We start from the raw sequence: 22557 nt of genomic DNA on the forward strand, positions 1-22557 counted from the left end.
ATCCAAAAATTGACACAAGATGAATATAATAAAACTGTTTATAAAAGATTATATTTATTACATACATTTACATTAGATACATATTTTTTACGTGTCATTGAAGCAACGTTTGCTCTACACATACTCTTATATATCTTAATTACAAATCTCAACACCGAATTTTCAACACACTTATTTAATATATTCAGTTGTCTCTATACAAAACTAGTCTGCGATGAGACAGCGAGTAGCGCTTTTACAAAGAGGTTCTTTGCCCTAGGCTTTACTTGACCCACTGCGGCGGACAGGTTGCAAAATTGAAGGTCACTTCGATACATTCGAGTTCTACATTTAATATTAATTTCTGTTTTTAATTAAGTTTTTTGATGTGGGGATCTATTTGTATTGTAGTTGTAAAGTAGGGTAAAGGGCGTTTTAAAATAATGTAAATTTTCAAATCTTGCGCTACGATTGCATATAAAGATTTTATAACGTACTAGTGGTCCGCCCCGGCTTCGCCCGTGGTACATATTTCGCAATAAAATGTAGCCTATGTCCTTTCTCGGGTATCTAAATATCTCCATACCAAATTTCATGCAAATTGGTTCAGTAGTTTAGGCGTGATTAAGTAACAGACAGACAGACAGAGTTACTTTCGCATTTATAATATTAGTATGGATTACCTACTTGCACTTTTTAAATCTCTTATTTTGTAAAATTGTGTCTAGGCAGTTTTAAAAAGATTCGAACAAATGGACAATATTGAATATATTGCATAAACGATTTACCTGTATGTTTATATAATTATGTCGTATCTTTTAAATCAACACAAACTCATTGACATTAACTCAAGTGCATTTACACCACATTTACACATAGAGTATTAAGAAACGATTTGCTACTTCAATATTGATACCCTCTTATAAAGCCACAATGTAAAAAAAACATAAATTACTTTGAATTACAGCCAAGCGTACTTCCTCGCAATAACTCATTTTCAAGATTACACAGCGAAAGCAACTACTCATCGAGCAAACACGATAGCAATTACGATCATAGAATGTTAATTCCAACAATTGCGTGCTCCCCTGTTGTAATTAAATCCCAGTTATAAGCTATCAATGCTTTTATAAATACATTTTAAGCCCACCCTTGCTTTGGATTTACAATTGATTTGGAATCTACTAAATAATTCTTTTAAATGTTATACATCGTTGCATTAATAATCGCGATGCAGATAGTCCATTTGGGAGCTTATCTTAAGGAAAATTGTATTTGTTTACACCATGAATACTATTCAGAAAATTCATAGACACGTACTTTGTAGGCAATCACTAGGCAATATTTTCTGTTCATTGTCATTTTTGACATCGTTTTCCTACAGATTTATTCGACTATTTTTAGTCGTTTTGATGATTTATATATCCATTTAATAATTTATATTTCCACTTTAATTAAATACACCTTAAACATTCAATATGTCATCTGGTTCAGACGAGGAAGAGATTCAAACAGAGGTGATATATGAAGGCTCCATTGAGGAAAGCTCCGTGGAAGATCCACCCATGACCGAGTGGTCTTCATTGATCATAGAAATGCCAGAAGAAAATCGAAAGAAAGTTTTGCATGCGCAAGGTTTGTACAAGCCTGGAAGTGGAGAAATATGTGGAAAGTACATAGGTATGTCGCAGAGTTCAGTAATCATCCATCCATACTACAACTATCCAGCTGTGTTAGATCCTGGAATAAAGGATGCCCTTCTTAAACCCGAACCAGGAGTTGTATATCCTGAAGATGGACAGGATTTATACTTGGCTGTTTGCAGGGAAATGAATCAATGTCCAGTCAGAATGTTCCATCAAGGGTTAGTCACGGATACAATTGACTTGAGGTACTATAGCGTGAACCCATATGGAGTTAGACCAATGGCACTAGCACTGCAGTATAATAAGAATGTTACAACATTCAACTTAACCGATAATTTCCTGAACGATGACGCATGCTTCCATCTTGGAGATATGTTAACATCAAATTCTAATTTAACCGAGTTGAACTTATCTGGCTGCAGGATTGGAGCATCAGGAGCCTCAAAACTCTTTTCCGGATTACTGTTGAATAAAAAACTACGAATTTTAAACTTGGACAAAAATGAGTTAGGTGATCTTGGCATAGAGCATTTTGCCCAAGTAGTCTTTCGTGGTATCAATCTGAAACAAATTTCTTTGAGCAAAAATAATATTACTGGCAAGTCACTCAATACATTGGCTGAAGCTTTTGAAACGCACAACAATCTAACGCATATTGATATTTCAAGGAATAATTTAAGTGCACCACAAAATGGAATTGTGAATTTACTGAATCAATTGGCTGAAAATAAAGCATTGCAAGAACTTCATCTCTCATGGGACGCTCTATCCGGTGTCCGTACTGTAACCGCTATAAAAGCAGTGACGAGAGCTCCTAATTTACGAGTCTTAGATCTCAGTTACAATAGACTGGTTGGTGAAGCAGTTGAAACTTTAATAGGAAGTCTCGGTAAAGCAAAAAAGATGGTGACCCTCAATTTATCCAATAATCCTATGACACCGGAAGATGCTCTTAAGGTACTAAATAAAATGAAATCCAATGCAGTTAAAATACAAAATCTTATCATGGAAAATGTTTCCGTTAATATAACCTTTTTGAAGGTCTTAAATCAAATTAAATCATTGAAAACAAAGAAAAATGCTGTTATTGTGCATGGCGGTGTCCTTGGAGCTTATGATATAGCCGGTCCAGACATGAGAGACCTGGTTCTCAATCGCGCCGAGTTTTTAACTAAGAAGGGTAAAAAACACAAAGTTGACGTTGCACTAATGGCGATGCAGATTTTGAAAGACAATGGAGAAATAATGCCGACCAAAGAATTTGTCGATGCAGTTGCAGCAACTGGCGCGCCATTGGATGATGATCTTGTCAATGAAATCGCTTCAACTTTTCCGGGACCGAAAACGGCAAAGACAAAAACTGTAGATCTAGCAAGCCTCGTCGATTTCGTCAAGAGAAAATGGCCAGATAGAGAATTACCTCCTACACCTCCACCAGAACCTGAGGTGCAACCAGAAGAAGAAACTCAGCCAATAGAAGAAACAAAAAATGAACCAACCAAAACACAAAAGAAAAACAAGAATACTGGTTTTAAATAGTTTCCATCAAGCGATATTGTTTATATTATTTTATTAATTTTTTATGAAGATGTAAAATTTTGATTTTAGATTTATTTATATTTTATTGTAGTTTAATATAATCATTTGTAGCTATATTATTTTAATTTTATTTTTATTATTCTATTGAAATATATTTTGCTTAAATTCGGTTATTTTTGTTTTATTTTTTTACAAGCTATTGTAGTGGGAATGAACACTGCTACAATTATTATGTTCGATCTATGCTTAGTATTCCTTTCTATATAAGAAACTTTATTTAGTAATACTTCTTAGAGAATTTAGAGCTGCTTAGCCGAAAAATAGAAAATAAAATAGGTAAATTTGACAAATACCTACCTTGGCAATTTTGAAAGAATTTTCTCAGTCAGAATGCATTTAATGTCAATTTACATAAAATAATAATTTTTAATATTTTTACAAGTTTTAGATTACTACATACAAATATAAAAAAATGTCAAGCAATTCCAATGAATCTACGGAAAAGGTACCCGTGGTAAAAGTAATTTTCAAACATGAAGACAATAATTCTTCCGATGAGCCACCTATGTCCGAATGGTCCTCCCTCCTTTTCGAATCCCCAGAAGAAAACATTAAAAAGCTGCGGTATGAGGAAGGATTGTATAGTCCGGGCAGTGGTGAAATATGCACGAAGTATGTTCCGTTATCTGCTAGTTCAGTACTCCGTCATCCTTATTTTAATTATCCTGGAGTAACAGATCCTGGTATAAAAGAAGCACTTCTCAAACCAGAACCAAAAGTTATATACCCCGACGATGGTCAAGAGCTCTATTTAGCTTTGTGCAAGGAAAGTAACTTATGTCCTATCCGAGCTTTTTATCGAGAATTACTGACAGATAAAATAGATCTAAAATATTATGGAATTAACCCTATGGCATTTCGTGCGATCGCGCTTTCTTTAAAATACAATAAATTCGTAACTGTCTTAGATTTAACTGATAACTGGATCTCAGAAGATGGTTGCTTTCATCTGGGTGAAATGCTCATAGAAAACATTAATTTGGAGGAATTAAATCTTTATGGGTGCCGAATTGGACCAGAGGGCGCTAAACGTTTATTTGCAAATCTACATTTAAATAGAGCCCTTCGTAGACTGAATCTCTGTCGAAATAAACTCGGGGACCTTGGTGTACAATTCTTAGCGAAAGCTATTTTCTTTGGATCAGATATAACTGAACTAAATTTAAGCTACAATGAGTTGACCGCTAAGTCCGTATTTCATTTGAGCGAAGCTTTTCAAACTCACAATAAACTAACACATCTAAACTTATCGTGGAACAGTATTATCTCAGGCAATATTATTTATACTCTGTGTAGAAAATTAAGTGAAAACAAAGGATTTCAAGAGATAAATTTATCATGGAATTCCTTAAGTGGACAACGTGTCGGAATGGGCATTGATATTCTGATGAAGTGTCCTAAACTACGTAATATCTACTTAAGTAATAATAAATCTAACGCAGTGAAGCGTATCGGTAAAGGATTGAAAAAGGCTGTAGGTCTTACAACGTTAGATTTATCATTTAATCCATTAACACCGAACGACGCCAAGGTATTAATCGCGTACTTATTGGACCGCAAGATTAAGGTACGGAATATTCTGCTAGACAATGTTCTTGTAAAACCAGACTTTATTGATTTACTAAACGATATAATGTCGTTAAACTATCGTAAAAATTCTGTTATTACCTATGGTGGCGTGATACCTAAGTTTGTCCCCAAAATTAAGGACATGCGTGAAATTTTGCTTGATAGAGCTGAAGCTCTATGTAAGAAGAAGCGTAAAGATATCGCCTTACTAATTCTTACGATACATAAAATAAATGGTCCGTCGATGGATACAAAGCAGTTTGCTAAAACTATAAAATCTATGGGAGCCCCATTAGACGAAGATTTGTTAGAGGGATTAAATACTGTTTTCCTGGGTGAAATATTAGATAAGTCTAAAACAATTAATTTGAAAGATTTAGTCGATTATTTAAGTCGTAAATGGCCTGATAGAAAGTTGCCCCCTACTCCTCCCCCCGAACCCGAACCTGAGGCTCCTCCTATTAAGACGGACAAGAAAAAGAAATAGCTACTTATTTTTAAGAATTTAGTTATAATTTTTATAATTTTAGATTAATATATTTGTAAACTATTATTCTTTTAACTTATGGATTACGGATTTATTGTTAATTGTTTAACTATAGTTTTTAATATACATTTAATTCTGAGTGTTGTATTATTTGCTTAATGTACATGTTTTAGGTATACATTATGAAGACAAAGCGGGATGCGTGATCTGTGCCCATTGTAGGCCGTCACGGCATGCATAATGACTCATGGAAAACCTTTGACGTGCTAGGCTCAGCACTTGCATTTACATGTTAATTGCTAGCCTTGCGTCTGACATGCAGTCTCTTTGAATATCTCCTTTAGAATATTCAAGTTCTCGTTGTTCAAATTAGCCAGTTTCTAACCTACTATGAAAGGATGTTCATGCTATAGTAATTGTTGGATTTACCAGGAAAATATCAATTGGACCATATCCATACATATATATATATAGTTGAGCCAATTTAATAGGCAACATTTGACGTCTATCAATTTTATCTTCATAGGGTGGTAACCTGCTTAAAAACATCGATTAAAGCGAATTAATCGATACGGACTTGAAACAATTGTCAATCGAACTTGAAACACATGTCAATAATTTATGATGATTTTTATTCCCAAGTAACCAATGCATTCGATTCTAGATGTCAGATTTCGATTTTTAGAGTAACGTCTCTGGTATTTATAAAGAAAAAAGGTTTATTGACACAAAATTGTAGCGACGTCAGTTCTTTAAATAAGAAAATGTTTATTATGTTTAGAATGGTTTATCAGTAAAATCAAATCTTAAAATTAGTTGCATCGGTCATTATTATTATAAATATGTAATCGTAATTGAAAAAAGTTAAGCAAATGTGCAGTTCTAACAAAACGAAATATCATGTTATTCTATGTCGTCGTTACTAGGTTACGTTGTTGAATTTTGTTGAACTGTCAAATGTTGCCTATTAAAATGGCTCTACTATAATAGTTAATACCATATATTTTAGTTTATGTATTATAAATGCTACCCTAAAATGATTTGTTATGGTGAGAATATGTCACTGGAGAGGAAACAATGTTTGAAGGAGATCCGCAAAACTGATCAATAAAACATAATTCATGTATTTGTAACAGATCTTTCTTTATATTTACAATTATTTTCCATATGTTGCCTATACATATATTTAATGCGTAGGTAATTCCACAAACTAGGTTGAGAGTTGTTGATTTGACGGTTTTATTGAATTTTTACCATTCAGAAAAATGTAAAAAATATGAAACGAAATCCAAGAAACAACGGCAGTATAGCCCTTACACCTATAATACTAATCACATACATCTGCTAAACATTAATAAATCTAACAGCATACAGAGTAAACCGATTTGCCCCGATTAGGCTGCCCAGCAGCGCGGTACAGAGATGCGCTTGCGCACAGTAGCGTGCATCACGCGACGCTTCCATTTATTATTTATTACTGTCCACGTAGATAATACCCAAACCTAACATTCTTATCCCATGTTATTTAGAGAGTATTAGCCACTTTCCACTAATCATATTTGAATAATCTCCCAGTTTGGTAGAAATTGTGGATACTGTGTAAGTTGTAAGCGTGCAGCGTTATTTATTTATTTATTATTTATTTATATAAATTGTTTTCTGTTTCAGGTATGCTCAGGAGATTTTAAAGAAATCAGTAAGGCCATATTTATCTAACCAATCCAGACGAAGAGTAACATAAAATTTCAGGGTTGTTTTTAGCATTTATTTTTACAGAACTACGACTGGACGAAGTAAAAATAAACGGAACTTACATCAGTTCAGTTAATTTTCTGCGTTCATCAAGGGGCTGGTACATCTCTTATCTCTTAATATTTACACACTTCTATATTGAGGTAAAAAATCAGCATAAGCAATCACCGTCCCTCGCAAATGAACAAACAAAAATACGTGTATTTAAATATTTTGTCAATAGAAAGTAAGTGGTTGCGCACGCGCAGTCCCCCACGCTGATTAGGAATTCGGGGCAGGTCTTATTTCGCATTACATATGAACTTTTACTTTTATGGACGTTACTTTTCTCTTTGTTTACGGTTACGTACGCTGAAGTCCGCCATTTTAATTATACATGGGATACACTTAAGGAATCAGTAAATATTATTCATGTTTACAAAATTACCTAAAATTTCGAGGACATCATAATTTGAATAGTACAGACGATTTGGTATGCAAATATTAGTTTAAAGTTCTATTTATTTTTTAAAATGCATATCAATGAATAAATCTATACCACAGACATGTATCAAGATAGACTAAGCGAGTGTATGTACTTCCCGTGTCCAAACTAAGTTTATGAACCTTACTTGACGCTGGCCTACACTCAGTCCGCGCTTGCAGTTCGCCAAGGAAAGACGTGAAGCTGAATAAAGTAAAATGCCGAATTGCGCCGTTATAAACTGTAGAAACTCCACAGCTGTGAGTGGCCGAGTTATCGGAGATGTTTCCTTCCACCGGTAAGTAATTTTCTAATCAGAATATGCACTATTTATTTTAAAATCAAATAAAGAATATCTGTGGAAAACGATCGTGACAAACATGGATACCAAACCATACGGAATGATTCGGAATACATTGCGGCTTTTACTTGGCACGGTAAAGATCGCGTCGTATGATAACAAGTAATGAATAGCTTCTTCTCATTTTTCTGTTCTCATTTTTCTGTCCAATTTTGTGGTTAGTGATGTTCATTTGATGCAACAGTTCTCGATTCTAATCGATTTTATAATCGAACAGAAAAATGATAATTTGAAGGAGCAATTTTTCAGAAAAAAAGGCATAGATTTTTTTTGTCATTTAATACGACTTGACCTAGAACTTTTAAGTATTTTAATACAAAGGTACTAAAAATAAATATTATGACATGGACGCCATTAGTTAAAGTGTCATCTTGGGAGTTTTTTAAGAAAACTCCTTATTGCTTAGACTATGTCTGTTTTTTCAGTTTTCCAAGTAACCCGAACATAAAAGAAAAATGGATCGATGCAACGGGACATAAAGATTGATTGATTGACAGTTTCATTACTTTCTTTCGATGGCCTCTCTAGTACGTAGTACATGGTAACACAATGGGCATATGTAAGAAAAAGCTAAAACACATTAGTTTACTTGTTAGAATATTAAAAGGTTTATAACTTTATATTTTATCATTCCTCTGTCTATGGTGATTATCATTTTTCTGTCTTGAATCGATTTAGTAATCGATTACGATTCATTTATTTGACTACCTAGACATAGATCTAGTTTGATCTGATTTCTTTCGATTTACTTCGATGGGATAGGACGATACTAGAATCGCCGCGCGAGTGGCGTCCTAATCGATTAAGCGTAAAATGAAATTACCATCACTAAAAAGCGCTCGTGACGTCATAACGCGTCAAGGTCAGTACAAAAAATATGACACGCTTGGTTTTCATACAGATCGCGGTACTTGCGTAGTCTATCTATGTCTGTGATCTATACCAATATTATAAAGCTGAAGAGTTTCTTTGTTTGTTTGTTTGAACGCGCTAATTTCAGGAACTACTAGTCCGATTTGAAAACTTCTTTCGGTGTTAGATAGCCCATTTATCGAGGAAGGCTATATGCTATATATCATCAGGCTAAGACTAAAAGGAGCGAAGCAATGCGGGTGAAACCGCGCGGAACAGCTAGTAAAACATATATGTATAATAAATACATATTTGTCACAGATGTCATCAATATTACACGTAAACGCAGTTTAATCAAAGATTCTTAGCATTGTAGCTTGATTGTAGCTATTTCATTTATAATCATCTCGTGTTCATTATCTATAAATAATATAAGCAATTTACAATAACTTTAACCGATTTAAATTTCGTAGATTATATAGAAAAAATCAGATCCATTTCAAGAAAATAACGAGTTCAATCCACGCCTAAATAAAAATGAAACTAGTCTCCAAAAAGTGTTTAAGGGCAATTTATTATAATTACATTCTTGCTGAATAAAAACGACCACGTGCTTAATTCATGACCAGCCTGAGGGGCGAATGGACCACCAATTTTGGGAGGGGACAGTCGATCGGATAAGAAATTGAATTGAATATAGTTTAAGCATTAACTTCGCTACTGATTTATTGCGCTTGATCGCTTTCTGTTTCGTTCCTGTGTACCTCCAAATTCGTATTATTTATCGTTAACCGGTTTTTTTATACCTAGATGTGTATCACTTAATTTTGGTTGTTAATTGAATTTATGAGTAAGTATTGGGTGTGTATTTTTGATCCTCAGAATACTAGAAGACTGAAATTTGCATTTTAGTTATTATTGGTTGCTTATAATATACATTTTGGATGTGACAATTGATTTTTATTCAGTTCTGAAAATTTTTAGAAAACAAAAAAATTTGGAGCCTTCCTTATTTCGACAACGTCGGTTAAAGCAGCCTGTACATATCCTGTATCAGTTATTAAACGTTTTATATTCACATAAATTAGCAATAAATCCCCCGTTCTACACACTTGTCAGATGCGAACATGAAACAGGCAATTACATACAAATGCTTTATTAATTCTTACCGCATATTACCGTAACATATTGTTTTTATGTCAGCCGTAAGATTAAAGAAATCGACCCAAGATGTGGCGGCAAATTGAATTTAATTCTAGTAATTCGTTTCGATTAAATGTTATTAGGAAGCTATTTTAATAATGTTATAATCTTCATTAACTGAATGTTTTATTACTTAATATTTTATCAGTGTCAATATTTTGACTCAAATTTAATCCCACTTTTCACAAAACAACAATAATATTATTTTTATCCCACTTTTCACAAAATACTGTTTCACCCATCACGATAAACCTCATCGTTCTACCTTTAATTACCTAATAAATTTAAACAGCTTTAAACCCGTTAAATTACCTATCAAAATAGTGCAGTGAACTTATCTCAGTGGCCTGCACCAGCTCAGTATTCCATTACAGCGCTGATTATTTTCACTATTAGGAAGCGCGTGAGCACCGCACAAAGGCACCGGCGATCTAATCCTGGAGTAGGGTGACTGTGGGTTAGGGATCTATGGGACTATGTTTTTTATTCATATATTTTCATACGAGTTACTTGTTTGGTGTTTACTGGATACTTAAAAGGAACTGTCGAAAGAACAGTATGATTTTTTAATTTAATTTAATTAAACAAATTGATTGTAGTCAATTTGATGTATTATAATTTATTGTTATATTTTTACCTCTACCTAACGATATTATGACTACTAAAATTCTGTTTTATCTATTATTAAACGATCTAATTGTGTACTTAATTTAAACATGACCAACTACTATCCCATAAAACAATTATAAAGTGGTCACCCTACACAATCGTTCCAACGAGTCCCGTCGCGTCGTATCCCACGGGGTACTCAACATTCTAATTTATCACCAACTATGGAAATTACGATGACAAAAAATACAATCAAAATATACTTACAACGAATCCTTCTGTAATAAACAAATGAGTTTTTATAGACAGAACCCTTTATGGTCCTTTTATTTATAGGAAATTGAATCTAAGAAACATTAAAAATAATAAACGCATATTCCCACACATATTCCCATAAAATTATAAACGTCCTTTATTAAGGAGACGATTTAATAATTAATGGGCCATGATTTGGTAAAACGCGTATATAAATAATATCTATCTATGAATTAAAAGCATCTTATATTTTATTGAAATCGTTTTAATACTTTTTCATTTCCTTACATTTCCTTTGTCATTTCTTTTCGCGCCATACTCGATCAGTCGACAGAAAATTTTTCAGAAACTTAGTAGGTACTGCAACATTGACTGTCTTTTCAACATTTATATTTCATCATCATGCTATTTATAGCCATTCATCATTCTACAACTACATATCTCAATTGTCAGCAGGCATAAAATGCATTGCATTTATTGATGCAAGGCTACAACTATAGTAAACAGAACTGACCTATAAAATTCGAATAAGGACTGTATGAAAAAGTATACAGTTATCTTGTGAAAAAATGCGCACGCGCCGCGACATTTGGCGTGACACCTGTCGTATCGGACGCTATAATTAGCCGATCGGATCAACGTGCTTGTAATAAATATTACTTATAGGAAATATTGGTAATGTTGTATTGAGTTGGGATGTAATTTTCTTATAAAAATTTTCAGCAGATGTCCGGCTTACGAAAATGTAGACGATGTCATTTCTGAGTAATATGTTTGTTTTTCAGGCATGATATATTATATTCATACGTCAAGTTCGTTCAAGAGAAATTTATATATATATATATATATATATAAATTTCTCTATATTTTTATATATTATAATATATATTATAATATATATATATATATATATATATATATATATATATATATATATATATATATATTTATATTCTAAGCGCAAAGACGTACAGTCAAATCACTTAACCTAAAAAAAAATGATATATCATCAGTTTTGCGAGAAAAGTCAAGAAATGATAGCTTTACTATTCCAGGGCCCAGACCTATTCTAACCATGAAAATGATTGACTTTTCAGTTTTCACACTACCTAGGCACACCTAAAAATCGCAATCCTCATTACACTCAACAAGTGAAACCACATCCCACAGTAAGATACGAGCCTAGATGAAATAATTTACAAGCACTTTCCCACGCGCGCCGAAGGTCGCTCACGATATCGTCGGTACGATACGATCTCTCGTGTGGAGTTCACGGCTGTCTTGCTAAATTAATCAATATTTGAATATGAGTTTATTTAGAGTTGGATTGTTTTGTTAGGAACTACTACTGGGTACGTCGCGGTCGTGTTAATTTAAATTACGCTGAATAGTGGTAGAGTGCAAACTTTTTCTTGGTTGGTTGGTGACTGACGTATTTGCCGTACTGGGCTAACAAACAGAATATAATAACTTCAAGCTATGCTTTATAATAATATTTTATCTTTCAACGCGTTATGCTTATCACAGTGTTTTAAACTTTCTTCAAGTAAAATATTTCTGTAGTTTCCATATGTTTTTTTAATAAATGCATCTGTCCGACATTAAAGTTTCTGGACTATTCACCGGTTCTTAAAAAACATAATTAAATTTCAAGAATAACATTCAACAAGTAATAAAACTAGATTAAATATTAAAAGTACTTCCAAAATATTTCTGGTTTTAGCAGATCAATTTCCGCCATTAATTTTCAAGTAACCTTTACAACCCCTGATTTTTTCAACCACATAATCATAGAATCATAGATAGTTACAAAGCTTAGAGATCAGGTCTTATCACAGACAGTCCAATCAAATTTAATGCCTCCAACATTCCTCAGTTAATTGTCTCCTACGGGAGGGACAGCTAATCCCCTTAATGGTAACCGACTCTGGTTGGATTCGACACGGCCCGCTCTGTTGTGATCCTTCCTCGTAATCGACGATATGAATTATAAGCGACCAAAGATTATTTTACAGATGCGTCAATTGGAATTACTTCTCTTCTTCCATTTCTCATAGAGTACAAAGAAATGTATTTACTCATTTTATGTATTGAAACACGTCATGTTAATACTTTAACGATAAAAATCCGTACACTACTTCAATAGCACTAACTATTTATCGAACAATCTTTTCTATTAAACTCTTTATCAAAAATCAAAAACAAATCGTAATGAAGCTCACAGACACGGCAATAATAATTATAGGCAATAATAAATGACATCATTTTTCATAATCGCTAATTCATTCGCGCCATTGTTCCGACATAACCTTAAAAAGATAAACATACATCACGCGCAATTAAGACGTAAACGAAAATTGTAATGTATCTAGCTGTCAAAACAATTCAATGTTTATATAATCTGTATTTATTGGCGGCTATTTGGCGGCTATACATCTGTTTGACAGTTCATTATGAAACAACATAATTATTATTTTTCCCGGCAATTTATTATTTGTCTGAAAAATTAAGGTTCTATTTGCGATAATTATGTTCAGTTTTGACAAATAATTGCGTTTGATTTTAATGTATGAAAAAGTTTATAACATATTGTCAATTCTCAATTCTCACTCAATGAAATTAATTATATTTGCAAACAACAATATATTAATTCTTGTAGTTTCGTGATACCCGTAAAAGATAAATATATCAAATTCTTTAATGCATCCGTAACACGATACGTTTTATAAAAAGTACAAAAGCAAACAGTTTCATGCATCAAAAACGTATAGTATTTATAAATTTGCATATTATTTCGCGCGGGAAAATTGGCGGCATTATCGTCCATAACTAACTTTCGATTCGTTCGTAATTGTACGCTTCGTGTTTTATTCTTCATTTTAATGCTAATTTTCAATTATACAAGGGTTTGCTGAAACATTTAATTTGGCGCGTTTGGTGTAATTTCGCACACTTACTTTTTCCTTTATTTTGAATTTAAATTTAAGAAAAGTGTAAGGATGCAAGGCGAATAATTGAAGTGTTGCTAATAATTGAACTGAAATTGGCTTTTTAATGTTTATAAAAATCATGTTTCCATAAGAAACTCGTCATGCAATGGCCTTAAAACCTTAAACAATACACACCTTCATATTATTCTCTTCTATTATACCTATACATTACTATTTCATGGTCCTAGCGGATGCTTCTATCTCCAATGCTTCACGTGCTCTGCAATAAAAAATAAAACACTGAATTTGAGATAAAAATCCCTTCGTATCGCAAATGATATAACAGTATCGGATATATTATACCTTAATACTATCCTTAAAGAGGAGCCTGATGCATAAGGCAGGTGCTTTAATCTTCTCGATGCGGTTGAATGAGCTCTAAAGGTATGAACACAATTACGTGCACGCTCGATTAAAAATTTAAATGAATTAGCGGCGAGCTTTCGAATTCCAGGTTTTTAATAGAAGAATTTAATTTAATAGAAGATAGAATGTAAGAGGCAATACGTACAATACATATATCTAAATTTGACTTTAAACATGTTTAAATCGGGGGTCAATCTACGTCTCAATCTTTACCAATATCGTTTCGTGAATTTCTAATATATTCATTTCATATCGGTTCAATTACATATGGATACAACGTGTCCACTATTATGTTAGTGAACTTAGCAGATCATTTTTAGCAGATCATAAAAAAATGTGAGTTCTTATCGCGTGCAGTTGAGTTCTACAGTTCCTGATACTTTTTAGAAATACTCGCGTAAAATGAAACACTAGAAAATTTATTTATGTCATATTTCATCACGCCGTAGCACCATGCCGTAGCAGCATGCCGTAGCATCATGCCGTAGCATCACGCCGTAGCATCACGCCGTAGCATCACGCCGTAGTATCATGCCGTAGCATCATGCCGTAGCTTCATGCCGTAGCATCATGCTGTAGCATCATGCCGTAGCATCATGCTGTAGCATCATGCCGTAGCATCATGCCGAAGCATCACGCCGTAGCATTACGCCGTAACATCACGCCGTAGCATCACGCCGTAGCATCATGCCGTAGCATCACGCCGTAGCATCATGCCGTAGCATCACGCCGTAGCATCACATCGTAGCATCACACCGTAGCATCACGCCGTAGCATCACAGCGTAGCATCACGCCGTAGCATCACGTCGTAGCATTACGCCGTAGCATCACGCCGTAGCATCACGTCGTAGCATCACGTCGTAGCATTACGTCTTAGCATCACGTTAAGCCGGGTCCAGGTCGGGTTTTTTCAAATGTCGTTTGTTAAGGTAAAAACGCCAGAACTATTTCTAAAAAGTATCAGGAACTGTAGAACTCAACTGCACGCGATAAGAACTCACATTTTTTTTCTGATCTGCTAAAAATGTTCTGCTACGGGAAGTTGGCAGATCATTTTTTCAAATGTCGTTTTTTAAGGTAAAAACGCCAGAACTATTTCTAAAAAGTATCAGGAACTGTAGAACTCAACTGCACGCGATAAGAACTCACATTTTTTTTTGATCTGCTAAAAATGATCTGCTAAGTTCACTAACATTCCACTATTTATATTTACAACATCTTGATACAAGTTTATTCGTAACTAGCGGTCTGCCCCGGCTTCGCTCGAGGTATATATTTACGTTTTCTCTACATAAGAACCATCCTCGTACTTCAAGGAATATAATAAAAAAAGAATGATCGAAATCGGTTCAGCCGTTCACACGTGATGCCGTGACATCGCGAAACAGGTTTCATTTTTATATTATTCGTAATCAAAACACAACAAACGTATCATAAAATACCAAGTCAAAACATAATACTTACGTATACGGTTACCGCGCGCCGCGCCCGCGCAAGTGTGTCCGCACATTAAAGGATTTTTCCCCTCGGGCTCATCGCGTATGCGGTTAGAACAAGTGACGGATCAAGTTCCTTGTTTACCTTTTTTGTTTTAGGGATCCGCGGCAAAAAGGTTGACGCTATCGAGGTTTTATGAATCGTGAATGTGGGATCGTAAGACAATTGCAGTTCGTTGTCATAAGTCAGTGATGCGTAAGATGGGATGAATTTAAACGTTTATTTTTGTGGATTGGCTGATAAATTGGCTTTTGTTTGATTTTCACTTTGAAGTAAATATTGTGCCTATGTGTGGTACGATATGGTTAAGTAAGAGTAGGTTAATTAAGCATGTGAAATTTGTGTTATTTCTATAGATAAGTAAACAAACAACAATAAATGCATCAAAATCGACTCACAACTCGCAATTTTACATAACTCATTTTTGTAATTGGACATAAAATCAATCCATCAAAAAAATCCCGTAAAACTGCAATATTTTTATTCAAGTTTATACTCACGTAACTCGATAGAAAATCTGATAGACAGTAAATAATGGTATTTTGCTAACAAGAGGTAACCCAAGCTAACCGCGGCCCGTCATACTTTTCTTTTTTCTTGCGGTAACTTGGGAGGAAGTTTTAAATCTATACATTGTGCGGTTTCTATATACGTTCCCATACATTTAAAATAAAACCACAAACATCTAATACATGCTTTTATAATAATAGCCTCTGAGTATAATGGCGGGGTACAATATGCCAATGGTGTCTTTCTAAAACCATTCTGGACGCTTTTAAATCAATGTAATTATGTAGAAATGTTGTTGGAAGCACTTGGCTAATGCAGTGTAATTGAGTTATCTATTTCTTATAGAGTGTGCTTCTTTATAAAAGAAATTGAATGAACTAAAAGTCATTGCTTGTTGAAAGACCTGATTGCTCGTGATTTCAAATTGTTGTCTTTTTGGGTTTTGCCGTAGTAGCACAGTACTTACTTGTAGTAACAAATGTTTCTTGAGTTATAATAATGATATGTGTTTTGTGTATTCCTTTTTTCTTACCTTAATTAAGAACAAAAAAGTATCAAAATACAAGGTTTGTTCTTCTGGCCTATTTGGTGTAGCTCATTTAAAGGAGAATATTATTTAGTATTTAACTTTCTCATTCTGCTTTCAACTAATTACATTTTAAAAACAAATGATGTAATCAGAAACAAAAGAAACGATCTAGTCTATGTCTGCGACTGAGACAATTACAATGCTTCATATGTCGAAATCGAGAGTGAAAAATTATAGCTAGTGTCACTTGGGATGATGTAAAGACGATAGCTCATTTATTACATTCTATTCCTAGATCTAAAAAGTGGAAGAATATATAAAATAAAGTCACATACAACCTCACATTATACTAACTTTACTTCATTTCTTATCCCTTTAAGTCTACTAATATAATAACCATCAAACTTTTTGAGGGTTCAAGTTGGAATGCATGAATGGACATGGACTATTTAACAGAAAAGAAACTGATCGCATCTGTATGAATTAGTACTGATGCTACTTATTACTCCGGTATCACATGCAAGTAAAGCCACGGACTCCAGCTAGTCTTAACTCTCACACGGCTGCGTCGCCTGCATGCCTACCTCCCCACAATTCACATTCGAACTAAACGTGACACACATACCCTTTCCATCAGTTAAATCTACGGTGATTGTAAAATATCTCCCATGATGATAAATACGTGTAGCGTGCGCACGCGCCACGCACGACCGATCCTTGCACTATGAACCGACAACAGGCGATACGATCGGTTCGCTCAAATCAATCATTTGTTTTCGCTTGCGAAATGTCATTAGGGTTTAGCCGTTTAGATGTAATCGGGGACGTGTAATGGTTAATTAAATGGTTGAAAGATTTAGTATGTTGTTGGATGCGGAAGAAAAAGGAATAGAAGTTCTAAAATGCCCTTCAATGCTCAGTTCAAATTTGTTGTTTTGAGTCGATCATATTTTTCATCTTAATTTTTGGACAAATCAGCTTTCTCAAATTATATTTATAAACGAAAAATAAATATTAATAATTGCTGCTAACTGCAGTCTTTCCTCTTCTTCAAATAAACTAATAATGTCAAATATCTCCAATTATTCTAATCAAACATTTTCAAAATTGACTGAACATGGATAATAATGAACTTGACATGTAAGAAAATGTACCAGACGTTAACAAATGTAACCTACAACATAGAAAAATCAGGTTTACAATCGAAACATACCACCCACCACCAGCCATCATTTTTCTAAGCGCAACCATTAATGCATACGTCACTCCACGATGCTATCTCCACATTCCGAAGCTTGGGGTAATTTTTTAAAAGCCTGAGCACTGCATGCATAGTTTTAACACACGCTCAGTTTATTTTTAACCTTATTAACGGGTCGACTGCTTGAATAATTGGTGTAGTTAACATTATCGTGGCCTAGTTGTGCTCGTACAACCCCCCCATCTATTTATCACCATAAATCACGTTAATTTTAATCTTAATAATTATCCAAACAGGTTGTCGTTAAACTTTACGACTATTTAACGGGGCGCATAATTACAGGCCGAGCTCATATTTATGGGTGAAAAAGGTTAAAAAACATCAGAATTCCTGTCCAAAATCCAGTGAGGCAGAAGCGTGTCAGATAGGGGCATTTTAGATCCTTTTTTGTAAACGTTTTTGTCCGTAGATAAAGGAAGCGTGCTTAAAAGGACTCACGTCTACGAATACAAAAAGTTATCTAAAATATTGATGTTGCCGCTTTTATCTGGTAAAGAGGTCAAAGACGTATAATGTGCTTCTACTATTTAAACTGTGTTTCTTTTAAACTATTTTTAAATTTGTAGTTTCACAATGAATTTTAACAATAGTAAACGGAAGTACAAAATACTAGTAATCTCCTATTAAATACAATAATATCGCCAAACCTTGTATTATGTCCTTTCAACCTATTAACTTCCACTCTTCTGAACATAATGCTGTACTTGTTTCTTGAAAAATAATTTTTTATTATTTTTATTATTAATTATTATTCCACTGCCTATTGATATGCTTCATCTACCGCATAATCCAAACATAGTATCCACCCAAAGTTACCAACAACGACTACCACAAACTTCCCAGTTTCCAGTAAAAAGTACAAACAAGATAAGAGCATTTACGTCCCATCCGTACTCGTGATTGATCGTCCAACCTCGGCCTGAGCTCTAATGGATCCATGACGTTGATTTAATAAACCCTTCATTACACATCAAAAGGTTTCTAACCATCCCGAATTGATACTGTAATTCTGGCTGATGTAAGTCCTATAGGAATTTGAATGTACTCGGCGATAATTATTTCCAATTTGAATCGGTCTGGTTTGTGTAGGATCTTGTTTCTAGGGTTTTGAGAGTAACTTTTAAATGAACAGTTTTGAATCGATCTCTCGATTTGGTTGTAGGAATTTTACCAATTTTAAAGATGCAAATTGCAGATGTCTTTTGTTCTTGAATAATTGCCATCATAACTTATACGCATTATTAATCCTGACTGTATAGAGGAGTCAGAATATTAAATCTTAAAAGCGGCAATCGCGGTTCCCTTTCTTGAGCCTAAAATATGCGCGTCGAATAACCATACTTAACGCGGAACACTGAAAGGTTACAAATATTAGTTATAATTCAAAGTCAGCGGTTAAGAGGTAATTTTTTCGCAAATTGTATAACCGATCCATTAATTTAAGCTACGTTTCGCAGAATTTCAATGCTAACAACCGCCTGTCAAGTGAGAAGGTACAACGCAGTGAATAAATTGCGAGATGATTTTGCAAGTGCAAAGAACCCCATTATTTCGGTAGCAAAAATCGAGGAAAAAATAATGTTTATTAACCACGGAATTCCATCAAAAGTTTTGCGTGCAATCCTGACGTGCGTTTTAAGGTCTTGAGTGAATATTACTTTTGGTTCTCGTTTTTGATCATCATCTTCGAAATTTTTATAACCATTATATTTTAATATTTCTTCACTTTAATGATTATCTTAAAGGTTATTTTGAATTCCAATTATCCCATAAACTAATTCTCCTTCATCATTAACACCTCCTCTGTACATATTTTGTTTCTAAAATATTTTTGTAACTTGCCTACCAATTTTGGTTTGTTGATTCATGCTCCGTCGTTAGCTGTCTCCTCGCATCGGTTCACAGCCCGGCTGGCGTCGAGTTACGTATTATTTAAGGTTACCTTGACTTTGTGTTGAGGTTAATGAACAATTACGTGAACATAAGTCTGTCATTCTAACTTTATGAATAAAATATTAAATAAGTGTTTTTTTTTTTTGTAGTATTCGAGTGTGATATATAAAAATATATATATAAAAAAGGGTAATTTTTCAGTCAAGGCATGTAATATAATATCTTGGACTGACCAAGATTACGCTCACTATGTGCACATGAGTAGAAAGACGGAACAGAGACTAAGCTTCTTAAGAACGTGCAAAATTGTTACCTATTTTGGTAGGGTTGTCACAATAGGTTAAGACAAATTAAACAAAACATTTGTTAAATAGTTTTATAATTACACACAATTACATACATACAAATGTTAAACTTGTAATAATAATGAAAGGTAAAAACACACCGTGTACAATTCTCTTCTTATTAAAAAAGGACCTAATAAAATAAACGCAAGTAGGTACTGACTTGAAAAAGTAATAATCAAAATATTTACTCACCTATTGTACTCCCTGGGATAGTTGAAGTATGATATATTTTTAGTTTTTCTAGTATTATTCATACACACAGTACAATAAACAACCATTTTTAACAATAAAATATTACGTTTTATATTAAAATATTCAAACTTGCAAGTTGCAACTAATAAAACAAACAACGTGCGTCGTATCAACCCTGAGACTGTCCTCAGCCTGTGCAAGCGCAAACCGGTTTTTTCCAGAATCGCTGCGTACGCGACAAGCGGCCTGAGGTCACACACACATGCCCCGCGTACTTGTAGTAGTGCAATCGATTCGCGCGGTTGTTTGAAGCTTAGTCTCTGTTCCGTCTTTCTACTCATGTGCTATGTGTCTTCGAAATATCGGGATACCTTAACCTATAATAAATAAATCATGTTTTAAATCTTCCAGAGTGCTTCATTTTTAATGTTTGAATTGACATTTTAACTCCCATATTTCACATTTTTTAATTGATTAATTCCATGGTCCAAGAGCCCATCAATCTATTTCATAAATAATTAACTTTTGACAAGAACAAATATAGAGGTAGGTAAGTGGACAGCTTAATTATTATTATTTTTTGTGTAAAAAATTATTGCCTTGAAAATACATATTGTTCATGATTAAGGATCTTATTCGATGTAACGATAAATATAATAAGGTACAATCTACATATTGCACGCCTCATAAGCGAAGCGTTGAGGTGGGTACTACTGTCACTTCGCGCAAAACATCTGATTTTTCAAACTTAAAATGTCTTTATGTATCATACATTGCACTTGTAAGATAATACATACACACACATATTAAGAAAAAACACTATTTTTAACGTTCATGATATTTTTGATGTCATTTTTGTTATTTAAACTAGTTAAAAAAACAGTTTAAAAAAGTTCTGTCTTGGACGTCCGTGTGTCTGTATGTGCGGATCCTTTTTCTTGTTAACACGATAGCGACCGAAATACTTTACTAATCGAGTCTTTTTTTTTCTCTTACGATTGAGTATGCTCAGGAATAGAACCCTTTCATTTTTCAGGGTCTGATTCGATGTGGTTTAATTGTTATTAAATAAACAAAAATAATAATTAATAAATATTTATTAAAAAAAAATTATGAGGCGTGCACTTTTGGATTTTCCAAATTATTTTATTCCTACCTTGACTTACCGTAAATATGATATACAAAAATCCCCGGGGCATAAAATGTACATATTTTCTTGAATTTAATAGTAATAGTACGAGAAAATTTCAACTACCTATAAATTTGAGCTCTGGAATCCATTTATGTACCCTTCAGCCTTGGCATTCAAACTTGCAGCCTTTACGAGTCATAATAGTTCAAGTATCTTCTTTACTCTCCATCACATTTTCATTTACAACATAAGCGTATATTTTTAACATCATGCACTCATTTTCACTATCAGTGTTTGCAATATTTTAGCTAATAATTTCAAATTTCATTGACCTAGACACATGTTCTAAGAGATTAAAGAAATTTAACTTCTTTATAGTTTTCTTAATCCATACATAATAAAGGTTGTTTTTAAATTATAACGCCGCGGCGTACTACGACGTCACATCGCAGTCGGATCATTTGTCAAAGCCGTCGCTTGCGCAACCTAAAACTAACAGACTTGATTGATTAAAAAGTTAACTCCATTGTTTTCGCTTACAATGCTTTTGTAATTCAGCCCAGATAGTAACGAATCAGCGTTGAAAGGTGTCGCTGTTGGTTGTCTTGTCAACTGTCACGGACTTAAATCTTAATAGGTTAGGAATCATAGACGAAATACTATTTATAGAGGATCGAAAGGCGGTGTTACACTTTGAAGTTTATGTACCTATAGGTAAATAACAGTTAACACCATACGTATAAATGTTAAAAGTGTGAATGATTTGTTTTTGTTAAATAATTTGTATTTTATATCATGAGTAGTCTTTTTTTAAAGGTTAGGTATATTTCGATTTTATCTTTTTGATTTAATCATATTTAATTAGATATTGATTCAATAATTTTGTATACATAATGCAATAAAGTTTTCTAATTCACTAAATATTTTATGTTGATTTGAGTTAATTTACAAATAATTTCTCAACCCAAAAAGATAATGACATATAATTTAAAGTCTCGTTTGTTTAATCTGTGGAGCTTGTAGTTTCCCGCGCAAACGTAGCCATTTTGGCGCGCTTGCGTCAT

The 22557-nt window shown here is 33.7% G+C and overlaps 3 protein-coding genes across 3 annotated transcripts in view; all 3 read left to right on the forward strand.

The window, feature by feature from the left end:
* osp (myosin phosphatase Rho interacting protein outspread) overlaps window positions 1-22557 on the forward strand; it is a 236164-nt gene that overhangs the window by 148150 nt on the left and 65457 nt on the right. The window lies entirely within an intron of this gene.
* Window positions 1225-3208, forward strand: LOC149906147 (uncharacterized). The gene has a single exon (XM_090105968.1). The coding sequence runs from the start codon at window positions 1458-1460 to the stop codon at window positions 3162-3164; it is 1707 nt and encodes a 568-aa protein (XP_089962094.1). The 5' UTR covers window positions 1225-1457; the 3' UTR covers window positions 3165-3208.
* LOC149906148 (uncharacterized) lies at window positions 3637-5330 on the forward strand. Its single transcript, XM_090105200.1, has one exon. The coding sequence runs from the start codon at window positions 3637-3639 to the stop codon at window positions 5278-5280; it is 1644 nt and encodes a 547-aa protein (XP_089961326.1). The 3' UTR covers window positions 5281-5330.

Source organism: Colias eurytheme, chromosome 9, assembly GCF_061535395.1.
Source record: "Colias eurytheme isolate Ceu_HAF_F1 chromosome 9, ilColEury1 Martin Lab GWU primary, whole genome shotgun sequence".
Taxonomy (NCBI): domain Eukaryota; kingdom Metazoa; phylum Arthropoda; class Insecta; order Lepidoptera; family Pieridae; genus Colias; species Colias eurytheme.

Excerpts from the sequence above, each read along its gene's own strand:
- LOC149906147 (XM_090105968.1), top strand. The coding sequence starts at position 1,458 with ATGTCATCTGGTTCAGACGAGGAAGAGATTCAAACAGAGGTGATATAT.
- LOC149906148 (XM_090105200.1), top strand. The coding sequence starts at position 3,637 with ATGTCAAGCAATTCCAATGAATCTACGGAAAAGGTACCCGTGGTAAAA.